The sequence below is a fragment of the Colius striatus genome, chromosome Z (assembly GCF_028858725.1).
Source record: "Colius striatus isolate bColStr4 chromosome Z, bColStr4.1.hap1, whole genome shotgun sequence".
Classification (NCBI taxonomy): Eukaryota; Metazoa; Chordata; class Aves; order Coliiformes; family Coliidae; genus Colius; species Colius striatus.
In genome coordinates, this window is record NC_084790.1 from 12,749,948 (window position 1) to 12,769,034 (window position 19,087).

At 38.2% G+C, this 19,087-nt stretch overlaps 1 protein-coding gene across 1 annotated transcript in view; it reads left to right on the forward strand.

Annotated features, from left to right (window-relative positions):
• EDIL3 (EGF like repeats and discoidin domains 3) overlaps positions 1–19,087 on the forward strand; it is a 257,156-nt gene that overhangs the window by 167,043 nt on the left and 71,026 nt on the right. Inside the window, exon 5 of the mRNA XM_062018152.1 lies at positions 13,077–13,258. Coding sequence (XP_061874136.1) covers positions 13,077–13,258 — 182 coding nt within the window. The remainder of the gene's footprint in view (positions 1–13,076; positions 13,259–19,087) is intronic.

A 19,087-nucleotide genomic window follows, 5' to 3' on the forward strand; every position in this document is an offset into this window, starting at 1 on the left:
TAACACATCATTATTTGAAAAAGTTTGCTTGTCTGAAAGTGTGTGTGCTCATTAGCTGCTACTGATCCAAATTGGTAAAGATGTTGTCTTTGACATACAGTATTTTATGTGAAGGCATGAAACAAGATTAATCATACACTTCACCTCTGTGCTGCAGTACCACACTGGTAACAAACGTAGTTGGAATCACACTTCAGAGACTAGAGTAATAATAATTAAAAGGTTAATTGGTCAGGAAAATCCATTTGTTTTCTTCTAAATCTGTGAAGCAAACTTACAGAGATAAATGCCTTGTGTTAATCACATTTGAGAGCTGAGTGGGTCATTAAACTTATCAGAGCCAGGCAAAAATGTGCTGTTAGATTATGTGATAAGGATTCACCTGGAATTTATGAAATCTGTTACTTGTATTTTTTACCTAGTAAGAGATGAAAACCATCTAAAATAATCACTGGTATGATGTACTCTTGAAGTCTAATGAAGTGCAAATAAAATGGAGATTTGTAAATTCTATTTTGTGGTTTCATTCTGTGTTGCAGTGGACTATAAAGAGGAACACATGATCTGTTACCTTGTCTAAGTGGAAGTGCTGATTAAATTCCATCAGTGTGAACACTGATGATTTGGTCTTGTCCATTGGATTAGTCTTCAGAACAACAATTAACATGAGTTTCAACAACCAAGATCTCTCAGATCAAAATATTGGATTGTAGAAAAAACATTTGAACTACATGGAGTACGTAAACAATTTGATTAGCTGCAGAATCACTCAAATAGCTAATAGCTAAAATGAGCAAAGTTAAGCTTGTGATCTGAACCTGCATCCCCCACTATGCTTTGCTCAAAAACAATATTCAAACTCCAGTCATTATGATGAGAAGTTGAACAGCTCAACTGCAAAGGACTGCTGCACTTAAGCTAGAGATTTTTTGTTATGGGTAAAGATCTGATTAGCAAAATCAGGTTTATAGCTAATATGGATACAATAGTATACCACCTCTATTGGCAATGATGATTTTATTATTTCTAGTATAGTTCTGCAGATTTTTAAAATTTAAAAGCCATTGTTCCATACACTGCTGTTGCACAATGCACAATTCATTCCAGCTGAAAATCTGCCCTTGTGTGGGATGGACTGGCGAATGCTTAGGTTTGCTTGTATTTAAAAGTGAAGATTTAAGAAATAAGAAACAATAGCTGCTAGTGAGGGGAAAAAGAAACTCTGTCAAGGGCAGATGAGATGGTAGTTAACAGTGTGCTTGACAAAAAAAAAAAGGAAGCCAATAGATTAAAAAAATAGGTATATATGAATATACTTAGTGTGTCTGTGTATTCCCCAGCTGTACTGGTATACTGTATCATAGAATCATAGAATGCTAGGGTTGGAAGGGACCTTTAGAGATCATCTAGTCCAACCCTCCTGCCAAAGCAAGTCCACCTAGATCATGACACACAAGAATGTGTCCAGGCAGGTTTTCAAAACTTCCAAGGAAGGAGACTCCACACCCTCCTTGAGCAGCCTGTGCCACTGCTCCATCATCCATGCAGTATAATAGTTTTTCCTCATGTTTAAATGGAATTTTTTGTGTTCCAGCTTATTTCCATTACCACTTGTCCTGTCACTGGATACAACAGAAAAAAAAGGGATGCCTCCTGACATCCACCATTTAGATATTTGTAAATATTAATGAGATCCTCCCTCAGTCTCCTCTAAACCAAACAGCCCCAGTTCCCGCAGTCTTTCCTTATAAGGGAGACGCTTCAGTCCCCTGATCATCTTGGTGGCCCTGTGCTGGACTATCTGCAGAAGTTCCCTGTCACTCTTGAGCTGGGGAACCCAGAATTGGACACAAGATTCCAGATGAGGCCCCACCAGGGCAGAATAGAAGGGGAGCAGAACCTCCTTCAACCTGCTGGCCACACTCTTGATGCATCCCAGGATATCATTGGCCTTCTTGGACACGAGGGCACATTGCTGGCTCATGGTCAGTTTATTATCAACCAGGACTCCCAAGTCTCTCTCCAGCAGATCAATCCCCAGCCTTTACTGATGCATGGAGTTGTTCCTTCCCAAGTGCAGGAAGCCAAGCCATGAGACAATCAGATAATAGGCTGGGATATGTGATTATCTATCACAATACCTCCACAGAGTAGGTTTGCTCTGTGCAAGTATGATTTAAGTAAACTGAATGTACAAAGTGAAACAGAGTGCTTACAGTAACTTCAGATATTAGCTCTACTTCAGTCTGCCGTAGTGTATGTTTTCACATAGGATCTGCATACATACACAAAGACACCATCTTCTCGAAAATGAAAACTCTGCTTGGACCTTTACCTTCACCTGGAAACTAAGATGTAATTCCTATAATTAAAAAGTAATCTGCTTTCTAGAACATTCTCATTATACATGCAGCTAACCCTGAAAATTTTGTTTGCTATGGGAAAACACAGAGTTTTTCTATGTCAGATATAATTTTATCAGACTGTTACTGATTGAGACTGAAATTTATTCCAATTTTGTAAAACAAAGTGGCAGTGCAAACACATTTGTATAAAATATTCTGCTTATGAATGTCTCCCAGGAAGAAAAAAGTGCTAATAAACAGATTATGGATTACTGTTATTATTATATAATGATTAATATATTTTTTTATGCCAGCAGGCACCAGATTTAGTGCCATCTGGTGCCAGCAGACACCACCAAGGAGAGTGACTCCCTTGTATATATTCTGTCCCACTTGAAATTCACAAACATTGATAAGATCTCACAGGCTTTCCCTTCTGCAGGCTGAGCAGTCACAGCTCTCTCAGCATCCCCTTGCATGTCATATGATCCAGTCCCGTAGTCATCATGGCTCTGCACTGGACTCACGTCAGTAAATCCATATATTTTTGATAGTGGGGAGCCCAGTTATGGACACAGCATGTCAGATGTGTCTCCCCAGTACTGAGCAGAGGAAATAATCACCTTCCTCAGCCTTCTGGCAGTGCTCTGCCTAATGCAGCCCAGGAGGCTGTTGGCCACCTTTGCTGTGAGGGTGCATTGCTGTCCCATTGTCAACTTCTTGTCCTCCAGGACTTCCAGCTGCTCATCCTCCCAGCTTGTACTGGTGTATGAGGCTGTTCTTCCCCAAGGGCAGGACTTTGCAATTCCCTGTGTTGAACTTCATGAGGTTTCTGGTCAGCCCATTTCTCTGGCCTACTGAGGTCCCCCTGGACAGCAGCACATCCATTTCACATGTCAGCTCTCCCTCCCAGTTTTGTGTCATCTGCCACCTTGCTGAGGATGCACTCTATCCCAGAATATAGTCATTAATGGAGATGTTGAACAATGTTGGCCCCTCTTTTGACTCCTGGGATTCACCAACAGTGATGTTAGATGTTATACAGACAGAATGAGTCACTGCTTGGTATTTCTGTGGGAAAAAATAAAAGCTTTCTGCGGTTTTATTTGGATGTTTCCACTTGAGTCACTTGGTAATTCCAAAGTCATGTTTTTGTGAAAAAAAGATTTCAACAGAAAAATTAAAGTCTGGAACAGTGTTTATTTGCTCTTATATTCGTTGCTTGCTTATATGTTTTAAAAGACCTTCTTCCATAAAGCCCAAATTAATTATCTGTCTAATAAATCTAGATTGTCAAAAAAATATATTATCCTGTATTCTTAGTGATTTTAAAACTCATTGGATTAATTTCACTTAGTTTTAGTCTCTTAAATCTAGGCATGAAGTTGAAGATGGTGCACTAGTCTTGTTCCTCGATCAGCAGACACCAAAAAGATTATCCCATCTGTCTTAAATACCTTCTTAATAGAAAATGGAATAAGGGAAGTCATGGTTTAGAGTTGCCTATTCGTTCGCGCAGATGGCAGAAAGGGCCTAAGCATCTGGTTTGGAGTAGATATGGAACTTTAAAGTGGCTGAAGCTGCATCACGTGGATTGCATCCCTTAGGTTTGCTTTGTTTGGTTAGGTGTTTCTTACTATAAACACTTTGGAGTAATATCTTTTTTATGGAGAAAAGAGATGTTTGATAAAGAAAAATAAGGGGATATCTTAAAAATGTATGTGTACAGATTATGTTTAAAATATACTATGGAGACAGGAATACATAATTTCATTTTACTTAATCTATGTATTAATGAAAGATTTGTTTTACTGCACATATACAAGTGTAACTTTCTGAGTATTCATTCTGATTTTTTTCCACCCAAAGTCCATGACCTTTAAATTAGTTCTGCATTTTTAACAGGGTTTCAAGCCTGATCCTTAAAGCTACTTTACATGAATGTAAGTTTATACTTACATCAAATGATTGCCAGGAACAAGATCTAAATACCAATAATCTGAATTTTCAGTTATTGAAAAGTTGAATGTGATACAGAAGAAGATGGATAAAGCTTAAAAACCATAAGAGCTTCTGTTTCTATGTTGTCAGACTTAAATAACAGTCATTTACATGCAGTTTGTGTTTAGTACTGCAGATATAGCTCATATTTATCATATCACTTCAGCATTATATTATAGGATATTGCAATATTTTTACATCTTTCTGAAGAACATGTATTCCATTGTAATGTAGAATTCATATTAGTGACTCTGGTAGTTTTTAAACAATTGCAATGAATGCATCATGTAATGGGTAATACTGTCATTTCTAGAACAGTCATTGCTCTTATGGGGAAAAAAAAAAAACCAAACCTACTAAACCACAAAGACAGAAATAATGTCTCTAGGCAGCAAAATGAGATTTGGCACTTGAAAAGCACATACTTTTCTACTAGCAAATGAACATTCTCATTGTCAGGCTCTCTTACAGGAAGGCTAATTAAATTGATGTTGTAATCAGACTGATTTCCATTGTAGACCTACTAGAAAAACGCAGATTGTCTTTATGTGTAACTATATATTGTCTTTCTAGTTGTGCTTCCAAAAGAAATTTTGGATTTGGTCTTTTTTAAAAGTTGCTTTTTGGAACAGATAGACTTTTAGAATGTCCAATCATTAAGCACATAGGTATTTCCTGACCTACCTTCAAAGTAGCAGTTGGCACTTCATTAACAAAACAAAAAAAGTAGTGTCTTTCTTTGTGTCCTCTAAGGAATTCACAGTATTTCAGAAATGTCATCTGGTCAGAATCCAGGTGTCTCACAGAATCACAGAATCTTAAATGTTGGAAGAGACCTCAAAAGATAATCTTGTCCAATCCACCTGCCAGAGCAAGACCACCTAGAGTAGGTCACACGGGAACTCATCCAAGTGAGTTTTGAATGTCTCAAGAGATACAGTTGATCACAACTCTCTGATGTCTTTCCTTCAACCAGTTAACAATCCACCTCACTACCTGATCATCCAGCCTTTCTCAGTTTTGCTGTGGGAGGTGATGTCAAGCGCTTTATTGAAATCAAGATAAACCACATCCACTGCACTACCACCATTGATCCACCTGGTTACATCTTCATGAAAGGCTATCAGGTTGGTCAAACAGGACTTCCCCTTGGTAAAGCCATGTTGACTGCTCCTAATGACCTTCTTGTCCTTTAAATGCCTGGGGACAGCACCCAGGATAAGTTATTCCACCACCTTTCCAGGGATGGAGCTGAGGCTGACCGGTCTATAGTAACCTGGATCCTCTTTCTTGCCTTTTTTGAAGGCTGGAGTGACATTTGCTCTCCTCCAGTCCTCAGGCACCTCTCCTGTTCTCCACAACTTACTAAAGATGACGGAGAGTGATTTAGCAATGACTTTTGCCAGCTCCCTTAGCACCTACGGGGCCCATGGATTTATGTACAATCAGGTTGCTCAACTGATCCTTAAACCAGTCCTCACCAACCAAACAAAACTGCTCCTTTAACCTGACTTCCTCTCGAGTCTGGGGCTCCTGAGGAAAGTCTCTAGCGGTACCTTCCCTCTCCTGATAGGATTCAGTAAGTTTTAGAGGAAATCAGTGAGATTTCCTGTTCAATTAGCACCTCTGAAATTAGCATTCCCTTCAACCAGCATGACAGCAATTGTGCATTTATGTCAGCAGGTCACTACAGTTGAGAGATAGAGTTTGAGCTTTCTCCATGGGGAACTCCATTTTGCGGCACTTTAGAGAATATTCTTGAGCTTGCGCTTTTTTTTTCCCATGAGTGCTGACAGCTCTTGGAAATTGTAACATTATCAGTTTAAAATATATTAATCCATTCTATGCTCTAGTTTACTTAGTACAACTGTTTCCCTGTGACAGAAAAAAGCAAGTCTTTTGGAATAAATTTAGGGAGAAAAGAGTATTCCCTGCAATATAATGCATTTACTCAGCTTAGAGAAGAAAGTAGGAAAGTTTGTTCTACTACCTACAAGAAACAGAACAGAACAAAAAGCAAAAGCCAGAGCAGGGCAGGATGATGAGAAAAATGTAACCAGCGCTTTAAGATCTCCCTCCCACATTCCTCCTTTCTTCCCAGCCTCAGCTCACTGCTCTACCTCTATCTTCTCCCCCCTCAACGGCTGAGGGGGTCAGGGAATGGGGAATGTGGTCAGTCTCACAGATAGGCTCTGCAACTTCTCTCTTCTCAGAGGAGGATGACTCCTGGCATTCTTCCCCTGCTGCAACACAAAGTCCCTCCCACAGGACGCAGCCTCCTCTGGGCATAGTCACTGCCCCTGGCACAGGGTATTTAATGAAATGCAAACAAATCTCAGCTTCACCAATCCTCTCCACGGAATGCAGGAGAGTCTCTGCTCCAGCACATCTCCTCCTCTCTTCCCTCACTGATCTTGGGGTCCACATGGTCGCTTTTCACTCTCTCCCATGTCCTTACACCACCCCCAGCCAGAAAAGAAGGAAGGACAGAGCAAGAGGGAACACGAATAACCCTCCTCTTCTGGCTTCTTCTTAAAAAGTGATTGCAGACTTGTCCAATTGGCTCAGCCCTAGAAATGGGTCTAGCACAGAGCTGGGGAGAGTTTCAAGCAACTTCTTAGAGGAGTCATCTTTATAGCCCCTTCCCCACAACCAGAAACAGCTCCACTCAAAACCATGACAATAAGGTTCAGAATCACCAAATGAAAATATTATTTTTAAATACAACTGGGTTTCTAATTTGGTTTTTATGTGCCTAAGTTATCCTGAAGCTGTTAAGTGTCTCTGCTACTACCATTTACAATGGCTAGAAGGAAGTAGAAGGTATAAAGATCTACAAACTGTACAGTCCTCCTCCATCCATAGCTGCCTAAGTCCAGATTGACCAAAGAAATCTTGAGACAGGTGAATAGAATTTGGATTCAAGTATCTTTTCATATCATTTCAACCTAAGATAATAATAATTTTGTAACTAAAATGACAAGGAGAAGGGTAGCAGTGTCTCCCAGCCATCTCTCTGTAAAAGCATTGTATGTATTACTTATAAAGAAGTTTTTATCATTATTGTGTCATGATTGGGGAAAAAAACAAGCCCTTTAGGAGTATGGCTTCCTACATTAAGAATGGGCACTTCAATAGTAGATTGCTGATATTTTTTCATATTCATCTAACCAGCTCCTATAAAAACAAGTTGACTGTTATCTGAACAGAGCTAGTCTCAACAGAAAAAAACTGGATGAGGATGTGTGAGTGACAGGAGAAAAAAGAAAAATGAATAGGAGGTTGAAGTCTAGACTGCATCTTGAGGAGCTTATGCATGTATCAGCATTAATTATGACAATATCAGAGATCATCTGTAATCCCATTGTCAGGGTGTGTGTTCAGCACAATTACCATGCTATGTGAAACACAGACAAAGTAATCTCATTCCAGAAAATTAAGTGCTTGGAGAAAGACAGGATTGTAGATGCCTAAACCAGACTTGTTTTCTACATGCCTTCAATTTTACATCTCCTTGCTTTGATGATGTTAGCTAGAGACAAACCAACAGAGGAAAGGAAAACTACCTTGCAGCTATATTCAAGCTGCAAATTCAAGCATGTTTCATCAGCAGCAATAAGAAATATTTTTCTTCTGTATACAGAAGCATAATCCTTACATTTTCAAGCTAATTTTAACCATTTGGAGGTTTTGCTTAATTTGTGAACTGACATGAATATAGAAGTTTAAATTAAGTATATTCAGGTGACCTGTTTATCCAATGCTTTCTACTTATTATCTCCTACTACAGTAATTATTTATCTTCAGTTTGTCTTTCACCTGTTAGAGGGGCAAGCAGTGATATATTTCCCTATTTTAATTTACCTGAAAAGATATCAGTGTAAAACACAGTAAGCTGTCATCTTCTGTTTTCTTTTGCACATTTTTTTTTGTCTGAAGTGATTTATTGTGATATCTTGAATAATACAAGGAATAGGGGTGGAAATAGAGAACCCATCTGTGGTCTGGGCCAGTATTTGATCCCCATACACCTGGTCTACAAGTGAAATCTAGACTAATGATCGTTTGCTTTTTGGTGCAAAATAGTTCATAATATTTCAGACCTAGTTACATTTGAAATTGTTAAAAAGCCTTCAAGACAGTTTTATAACCATGCCATCTTCAAATGAGTTGTTGAGCATTCGTAGGAGAACCAAAAAGATGGAAACGAAACTTTCAGTTTCCCTATTGTTGACTTTTACCTTCCTTCACTGGATCTATTTGCAGTCATGTTGCTTATTGGTACACCTTTGTATTATGTCATCTTCATGGACAAAGGGGTATTGTAGGCATTGTTTGTGTTTGTTGAGAACAAGAGAAGCATCAATAGAATGTAACTTACTGCGTACCAAATGTCATTATAGGATTAAAACCAATATTGCTTGAGTTAGTATTTTGCTATTTAATAACACTAAAATAACAGCTCCAGATCACAAAATCTTTCTTGTGAATCTGTATAATGAAACTGTCAGAGAGCTTTTTAATTGCTAGTTTATTTTTTTTTACTTTCTTGCATCAAGCTGTCACACCATAGTATGTCAACTAATAAAGCTGGTTGTCCATTTCATGACTGATATTGACCAGACTGACTTGTACAGTCACTGTAGTGATACTGGTACTCCCTTGGAAACTGCCATTGTGATTTTTGTTAAATGAACTGTGAATTTAATAGAAGCAGATGTATAGCAACAAAATCTAATGCAGCTTGTACTTTTTCTGCAAAATATGTGTCTAAATTTTATTTAAAAGTCAAACAATCTCTTAAAGCTGCATTTGCTTGTTTCTTTTGTTGTTAGTGTAAGTTTCTTATGTCAGTGGCCCTTGAGCAGTAAATGAAATCACTGAAATCTTGATGGGAAGGAATGACTTGTTTGTGTCTCAAATTGAGTATCTTACGCAGAGACTAGACTGTAATCAGTCCCTTACAGATATAACATGAATGTTGGAACTAGAGGTAGGTTGTTCAACTCAGAGTTTCTAAGCAAATTTCTCATAATTTGAGAGTAATAGCCCCATTAGAGCTTTTGTAAGGAGAAAACACGACTCACAAATCTGTTTGAGTATTTGGAAGAAATTAATGAACATATGGCTAAGGGAAGTTGATTTGCCATGCAGTATTTGACTATCCAAAACTCTGTTCAATTATTTCGTTCCAGCTGATAAAGGAAAGTAAATTGAAAGTTTTTGTTGTAGAATAATGCCTGGTTAAAAATAAAGATCTAAAAGGTGGGTAAATGGGCAGTTTTAACAGTAAAAGAAGCTTACTCACGGGGTCCAAGCATAATGTATGCTAAAGTCTTGGCTGTTCAAGAAATAAGAAAGACAGGAAAATGTTCTGATAATTTAAGAAATTTACATAGCGTTATTAAAATGAACCGAAGAGTTTAAAAAAAAATCTCTTGAAACCAGATTGATATGACTATGGAACAGAAGATGAAATTCAATGTTGTCAGGTTCAGGGTAAGACTACTCAGCTCCTTGTGATGCATTTAGAGATATCGTATGTCTAAAGTAGATAAATTTGGATGGGCTTCCTCAAGACCCATCTGCCAGACCAGTGCCTAGGAAGTCAGTCAGTTCATCAACTCTGCTACGGTCAGAGTAAAATTACATTGCAAGTACTGTGGTTGTGATCTGCCAACAGGTCTTGAGCAGGATTAAGTTTTAGCTTAATTCAAGCTTCCCAACTCATGAGAATGATCTCATATCCTTCACAGTGCTGAAAAAAAGATAGACCTCTAAAGATAGATGTTAGTGGTATATATATATTAATTACATTATAAAGCTGGTATTGTTTAGAAACTATTATCCAGTCACATATTTCCTAAGCATCTCACCTCATTATGCTTGAACTGAACACTGAAGTAGAAAGTAACTCTAATGTGGAAATTTTGATTTTTAAGAGTTGTAAATTCTGTCTTTAACTCATGTTGGAAAGCTGACTAACATAACAAATCAAGACTGGAACTTCAATTAAAATAAGAAACTTGTACAGTGAAGTAGATATTTCATCAAGATAGAGATTCGCTTTGGATTTCAAGAATAATCCTTCTAAAGCTAAGGAAGATAAACACTTCTGACCATATATGGTCATAGTTGCCAAAGTAAACCCAAGTGCTGTACTTGGTAATTTAACTGCCTTCAGTTTAGAAAAGCAAATTCACCTTCCTCTTGTAAGGAATTGACACATACTTCAAATGCCTACAATGTGCTTACAAATTAAAACTTACCATTAAAGTTCTACACTTTAAACAAAGGCTGGTAAGTAAAATGGACATCCACATCTCTTCCAAGTCTGCCACAGATGGGATGGGATGTCAACAGGAGATCAAGAGTCTTGACATCAAATACTTGTTGTTCTTTTCAAAATATTCACCTCAAACTAAATACCCTTATGCTGGACCCAAATCAAAACTGGCCCTGATACATGCTGTAACTCTGTCCTTGAGAACATATTTTTCATGTTAGGTCACTGGATATCACCAGCAGAGCTGGCAGGGTCTTCAGCCCTGTGCACTTTACCATGTAGAAGACAGAACACAACTGCTCCAAACCTGTATTAAAATATCTGCCATGTCTCCATACCTCCTTTTTAAGCTTCTTATGGAAACCTCACTTCTATTCTACCACATCTTTATTTTTAAATAAGTCTCAATATCTCCTGTCACCTCGTAAATTTTAAATAATTCTCAATATCAGCTCTTAGGGGATGTAAGCTGGTAAGCTGGAGTCAATTCTGTATGTATGTGCATGTGTTTGTGCATTACACATTTGGATAGACAGAGCTGTCTTCACATTCTTTTCCATTGTGAAATGCCAAAGATATTTTAATAAGTAAGTATAAGAAAGTTTTGGAAACATGCAATTTTGTTAAAACACCAGAGTAGTTTACCTGTGTCTTGCAAGCAGGTAGGAATTTATTCTGATTAGATGATAAAATTTTGGGAACAGAACCAAGATTTTAATAGGTCTTTAAATTTTTAAGCAGTGCTTGATAACAAATAATGACACTTTTCCAACATACGTGGGTTCTTTTAATACATCCTGTATTGTGCCTGCCTATGCTGGTAACATTTTTTTTCTCTTTTTCTGGCACAGAAGCAGGAGAGAGCTGCATTTTGTTGTATGCAGCATGAACAGTTATTAGTCAAGTGCTGATTGCACCACCTTATTGTGGGGGTGATACGTGACGCAAGAAAAGTAGCACTAAGACTTTAGATTCAATCCAGCCTTCATGGACTCCAATCTTCATGGACTTCACGGACTCATTAATTCAATCCAGTCTTCACAGACTCTTAAAATAAATGTAGATGAAATCATTGTATGGTGCAAGTCAGTCACTAATTTTGATAATGCCAGGATTTCATTTAAGCATATCCTGGAAGTAAGCCAATTTTACATTTAAGAAAGAACACATTCAGGACCCCACCTGAGTGGGGGTTTTGTTTATGTTTTCAGAGTGCAAGCACATACTTGTTCATGGCCCTTGCTCCATAATCAACTTTAAACTGCTGTTTAGTCTATGTTTGTCTCCATTATCAGTGATACACGATACCTGTGTATTGTATTACCAATGACTCCCAACATTGTCTCCCTGCCACAGCTTCTGCTGAGACGAGCAAATTGCACTGGTCACTTTTTCTTCAACCTTTAGATTTGTAGCTTTCTGTGCGTGTGGTGTAAGGATTTCTTAGCAGTACCATTTCAGAGTTCATTCTTGGATAGTGCTTGAGGTGAAACACTGCTGGGCTTCTCAGAAAACAAGTGCAAGTGAATGTCAGCCCTGTCGTGTTCAAAATTGCTGAAGTGCAGTTGACCCACAAAGCAGATCTTTTGGGCAACTAGGCAAGATCATCTGCTACAACAGTTCCTGCAGTTACTGTCTCTTTCTATTCTGCATCAGAACTGATATGAGAAAAAAATATATATGAAAAAAAAATCTCGTTACTTGAAAGTGGTTGGGGGTATTTTATAGCCTGTCAGTGATTTGTACAGAAGGAATTTTGAAATATTTCTCTGACTTACTCACAATAACTGAATGCACTCAAATGGAGTAGCTTCAGGAAACAATGTATGGAGAAATATCTTCACTTCAGAAAAGATAATGTCTACAAGTATTTCAGATTAATAAATTAATGATGAATACTACACATAAAAATTATGAAAACTTGACTGTTACAGGTAAAGATATACTTTGTACTTTGGTGATTGAATGTAGATGACCTTTATTTTTAATGTAACTGGACAATATTATGTGTCTAGTTTCATATTTTTGAAGATAACTGAAGCCTATTGGATAAATGCTAACCTCTATGGCAAGAACAGTGATACAGAACTTTGCAGTAATTACAGAATTAAAAATTTTCTGCTGGCAATTATTTCAAGATTTGAATCCAATTCACAAGTCTTTAGATAGAATAGACTCACAAGTCTTGAGATGGAATAGACTAAAAGAAATTGAAGAATTAATCTATTTCATTAATTTTGCAATGGGAATAGTTATTTGCAAACAATATTTTGGGGTTTTTTTATGTTTGCAAAAAGATGACACTCAAATGGTTTAAATCTGCTCTAATAACATATTTGACATGACATTTTGGATCTTTTTGTATACTATTTTTAATTACAGCCTCTTGGGATTCAGAAGAATTGATCATTTCAGTTTTATTCATTTATTTTCTTGTTTTTCAGGATGCTCTGGCCCACTAGGGATAGAAGGTGGAATTGTGTCAAACCAACAGATTACTGCATCATCCACTCATCGAGCTCTTTTTGGACTCCAGAAATGGTATCCGTACTATGCACGACTTAATAAAAAGGGTCTTGTGAATGCTTGGACTGCTGCAGAAAATGACAGATGGCCATGGATTCAGGTAACAGATGGAGCTGAGGAGGAAAAAAAATTCCTTGATTCAATTGCCAGAGTCACTTAAGAAACTGATGAAGACAAGTGGTAAAATAACAGCTAGATTCTTATTCCCTGTCAGAAGTGTAGCCTTGACTAAAAGGGACTGTTTAGTTGCAAAACAGTGATAATCTTGACTTTACAAATGCACAAGCCGTTTTATTTTAAAAATGTGTGCATATGTTCCATTGTGGCTCTAAACCATGGAAACAGATTTATAAAGGCTGTTTTCAAGGAAGCTGCTTTCCACATATGTTACGTTTGCTTATTAGGTCCTTACAAGCATTTCACAGCAGTATCTCTTGGTAGAGATACTTTGACACATGCATCTGTCCTTCAGCATTATTCTAGAGTGTTTTAATGTGGTTTTGGCTGTACTGCAGCCTGCAGGAATAGTTTGTCCTCTCTGCTGAGCTTCAGTGGGCACACGGGTTAATCATTGTGTGCATCATGCTGGAAGTAACATGAACTGCTTTAATTAAGGTTGAAATAGCTGTTAGTTCAACCACATCTGTGAGGCTGAAAATGCACGTCTTTTCTGTCTTCACTCAAGGATGTTATCACTAGAATGATTCAAATGGCAGCGTCCTCATTGTGGACCAAATTTCTCTGCACCCAGAAAATGACTTTACCAAAATTCACAAAGCAGTGAATATGAAGTCCTGTGGCTGTAATTTAATGAAGATAGTGATTATTGAATGATTGCTGTAGCTCTTTACTTTTATGATCTTTCCATTGTAAGTGAATTGGGCTAAGCTTGGTTATTTTCATTAGTAAGTTAAGAACTGTTAGGTACCTATAGGAAAACATTTTGCACTAATCACTGTTGTCAATATATAAAGAGGATGCATCCCTCTCAGTGAATACATCACAGGAGGAACAAAACATGAGCATCTCGTCTGCTAGAGCTAAGCTGAGCTGTCTGCATGTCCTTTGGTGTGTCAGATACATTCCTTTTAAAGTCAACTTTGTGTATATGGCATAATTTTTGTTCATATTAAAGTTTTTGTACTGACTACCCTTTATGATTTTTCTGAGCAGGGGAGTAAAGCATTCAGGATTACTTGTTCATTTTTCTTGTTTGGAGAACAGGAACAAAGCTCTGTTTGATGGAGTTCTCTGAAACTGTTGTGGTGAGGGTACTGGATTTTGTCAGTTCTGAAAAATGAAGCCTGCGTTACTGTTCGTTATTTACTGCTGAGTGAAAAACACAAAGGCCCTTCAATGTATTCTAAGTTTTCTTCTGCCAACACCAGAGGGGTTAGGAAGTCTGTAAAATTTATACATTGAAAAAAAAAACTGGAAAGAGTAACTCTGGGAGGCTTGAGTAGAATTATTTTCACAGGATTAGAAACCCAATGTAACTTTCCTTGATAATAAAAAACTCAGTAGTGCAACAGTTTTTAGGCTGCTTTAAAGTGTGGGATTTATTAAATGAGATGGAGAAAAAATCATTTAGCACTGGCCTCTAGACATGTCTGGATGAGGAGATGAACTGGGCAGGGAGGGATAATAGTCTTTTGCTTCCATGTTTGTATTTCACAAAGCAATCCACTGGGTAAGCAGCTGTTGGTCAGCTGTGCAAGTTTCTACCCTGACCAGTGTAACATCTGCCTTAGATTCTCCTCTCAGGGAAGTCTTCCCTTTGCTCTCACCTGGAAGGGAGACTGGACCACTGGAGAAAATGTGTCTACAAATCTCAGGCTGTGGCATCAGAATTTCTTGAATTTAAGAATTTCTTCTCTTCTGGGGGAGATTTCATGACCTAGTCTAGGTAGTGCCAGTTCTATGTGTGTTATTCAGTAATTTTGACAGCCATAGTTTGTAAAGACTTTCTAGAAACTAATTAACAGATATGATTAATGTATACTAAACATCTAGCATTCCCTTATTTTTCTTTGTATTTTTCTTTTAAAATAAATACAATTTTTGCAAAGCTTGACAATTATTTTATTTTTCTTTTAAGTTTAGAGTTAAATAAATCACCCTGTAATTTGAAAATAAAAGTTTAAATCTTGAGATTTTTTTTTTTTCCTTTTCTAAAGACATTTCTTCTTAAAACATCTGGAAACAGAAAGTCTAATTTTTTTCAGGGAGAAGATACATGTCGAGAAAAAGTCCTTTTTAGAGTTCTGCAGAAACTGTGTTTTGATTTGGCGAGGATACAAACGTCCACAAACTCACACGTTATGCACTGCCTAGTAGTTCTTTACATCAGAGCCCTGTCTTGTTCTTCAAGCATGAAATGTACTCTGAGACAAACACTGCCTGACCCTTATATGGATGAACAATTTCTGTTGAGAGGAGAAGCAGAAATCCCGTATCTTTTTTTTTTTTTTTTTTTTTTTGCATATCTTCTGTAATGGCCAGGGAGATACTTCATAATTGTTTGTGGAATGTTACAAAGCCATCCCACTCTGATTTGTGCTAAGTTTCTGACTGCCTTTCTTTTGGTCTTGTGGGAGAAATGTTCCCCCTAACAACAGCCTACTTGGAGATCTTACTTTCTTTGTCATGTCACTAGCTTCTTAGCAGTTCCTGATGTGAGGGATTTGTGTGTGAGACCTTTTCTTTGTTTGAGTAGGAGCTCAGCAAATCTGGAAGATGGGTCCTTAAAAAGGTCATGAATGTTCATTAGAGATTAGGTGGAAAGTTACAAACTCAGAAACTCCATTTTTAGGAAATATAAATTAACATTTAGCATAGTGAAACTGAAGCCTATTACACTCTTATAGTTTCTAATGCTAGATAATTTCTACAGGAAGCCGTGTATAATGGACAATGTCTCTCAAAGGATAATTATGTACAGGCCTGTAGCTATTTTTGCCTCATTCCATTATTATCAATTTTCTTAGTCATTTAATTTCTTTATTTATATGCAGCTTGGCAAATGAAAGGTTTGAGTACTTTGCTTATAACTCACTTGTAATGAGTGCAGAGGTTTTTTTTTTCTATAATCTTTCAGGTGTCTGACACACATGAACTAATTAGTATGCAATTTCATTTTCCTACATTCTCCCAATGAACTGAAAATTGAAATTGCCATTTTAAATTTACACTCTCAGCATGTAATTAGTAATGGCACTACAATGCTTGTAATTGGCTTGTGATTTAAAGGGTCAGTGACCATATTTTCAAAAGCAAATTAAGGTCAGAGTAAGTCATATCTGCCTTTTAAAGTTCTGCTGACCTCTATTTCTCCTCATAAGTTGCTTGTGATAAAATATGGCCTTTATGCTGCTTACCACATTATTAGTGACAGTAACTTGTAATGTTTTCAAATAAAATGAGAAAAAATATCCTATACTTCTATTTTGCACTAACTATTCATATAATCATAGAATGGTAGGGCTTGGAAGGGACCTTTAGAGATCCTCTAGTCCATCCCCCCTGCAGAAGCAGGTCCAACTAGATCAGGTCACACAGGAACATGTCCAGGTGGGTCTTGAAGACTTCCAAGGAAGGAGACTCCACACGCTCCCTGGGCAGCCTGTTCCACTGCTCCCTCACCTGAACAGTGAAATACTTTTTTCTTATGTTTAAATGGGACTTTTTGTGTTCCTGCTTCGTGCAATTACCCCTTGTCCTGTGGCAAGATATAATAGAAAAATGAGATTTCCCAACCTCCTGACACCCATGCTTTATATACTTATTAATGAGATCTCCCCTCAATCTTATCTTCTCTAGATTAAATAACCCCAGTTCCCTCAGCATTTCTCAGAAGGAAGATGTTCCAGTCCACTGATCATCTTGGTGGCCCTGCACTGGACTTTCTCCAGAAGTTCCCTGTCCCTCTTGATCTTGGGAGCCCAAAACTGGACATGGTACTCCAGATGAGACCTCACCAGGGCAGAGGAGAGGGGAAGCACAACCTCCCTCTGCCTGCTAGCCACAATCTTCTTGATGAATCCCAGGATGCCATTGGCCTTCTTGGCCATGAGGGCACATTGCTGGCTCATGGTTAGCTTGTTGTCAACCAGGACTCCCAGATCTCTCTCTGCAGAGCTACTCCACCAGGTCAGTCCCCAGCCTGTACTGGTGCACAGGGTTGTTCCTTCCCAGCTGCAGAACTCTGCACTTGCCCTTATTGAACCTCATGGGGTTCCTCTCTGCCCAATTCTCAAGCTGGTCGAGATCCCGGTGAATGGCAGCACAGCCTTCTGGGGAATCAGCCAGTCCTCCCAGTTTGGTGTCAGCATGGAACTTGCTGAGAGTACACTCTGTCCCCTCATCCAGATCGTTGATAAAGATGTTGAACAATACTGGCCCCAGAACCAATCCCTGTGGAACTCCACTGGCCACAGGTCTCCAACTCAACTCTATGCCATTGATCACCACCCTCTGGGCTCTGTCATTCAGCCAGCTCTCGATCCACCTCACTGTCCACTCATCCAGTCCACACTGCCTGAGCTTTCTGATGAGGATGTTATGGGAGTCAGTGTCAAAAGCCTTGCTGAAGTCAAGGTAGATGACATCCGTTACTGTCCTCTCATCTAGCCAGCCAGTTATGCACTCATAGAAGTCTATCAGGTTGGTCAAACAGGATTCCTCTTGTTGAATCCATGTTGACTCCCCCTGACAAACATCTCTTCCTTCATTTGTTTAGTGAATTGCTCCTGAGATATAACAAAAATGGTCAGTTTGCCTGTTGCAATAACATATCTTTTTTGACAAAGCTCTTTTTTTCAAGAGAGCACTCATGTCTCTCATTTCTCTTTTGTCACTTTACATTTATGACTTTAAAATACACTGCTTCTTTTTATTTAGATTTTACTTCCATCTGTGCTCCATCCTTGCACATATCTGTATTTTTGTATTCATATGTGTGGTGTCAAGGTGGTATGAATCAGAATAGAGATGTCCATGGGTAGGACCACAGATCTCTCTCTGTCTTATCCAAAGTCATAGTAATTGCTTATCTCTAACACAAACCACTGGCAGAATCTTCTAAACATTACTCCTCCAGTGAATTTTAACTCAGAAGTTCATACCTATGCCCTTGTATTTTTTATCCTCTCTCAGTTTCACCAGCCAAAACTTATATTTCTTAACTGCTTTTCCCCCTACTACTACTCAGGATTTTCCCTTACAGGATTTTCCATTACTTCTATAAAATATTGTCTTTTTTGATATCACTGCATTTAACATCCCTGTAATACACAAAAACTTCAGCCATGGTCGATATGCCAAAAATGCATAAACTGAAATGTCATGAAGAACACTGAAAAACGAGAAAGAATATTTTGGTGTGACTAATAATGTAAGAACTGATCCACATGACCAAAAGCTCAAGTCATACATTTAAAATTTACAAGTGACTTGGGAAAAAGGGTGTATATTGAGGAGCCATGCTCAAGGATGAGAGAGTAAGATAGGTGAATGTTATCCTGTAAGATAATAGCTTATTTCTTTAGTCTTTTAGAATTAGAGAATCATAGAATAGAATCATGGAATTGTTTCATCTGGAAGAGACCTTTAAAGTCATCAAGTTCAGCCTTTGTCCCAGCCCTATGAACCACTAGACCATTTCCCTAAGTACATCTACCCATCTCTTTAACACCTCAAGGGATGGTGACTCCAGCACCTTACTGGGCAGTCCATTCCAATGCTTGACAATCCTTTCAGGAAAAAATTCCTCCCAATACCCTGCCTGAACCACCCCTGGCACAACCTGAGGCTGTTTCTTCTTGTTCTATTGCTTGTTACTAGGGAGAACAGACCAACCCCTGCCTTATTACAACTTCCTTTCAGGTAGTTGTAGAGAGCTATAAGGTCTTCCCTGAACCTTCTTATGTGC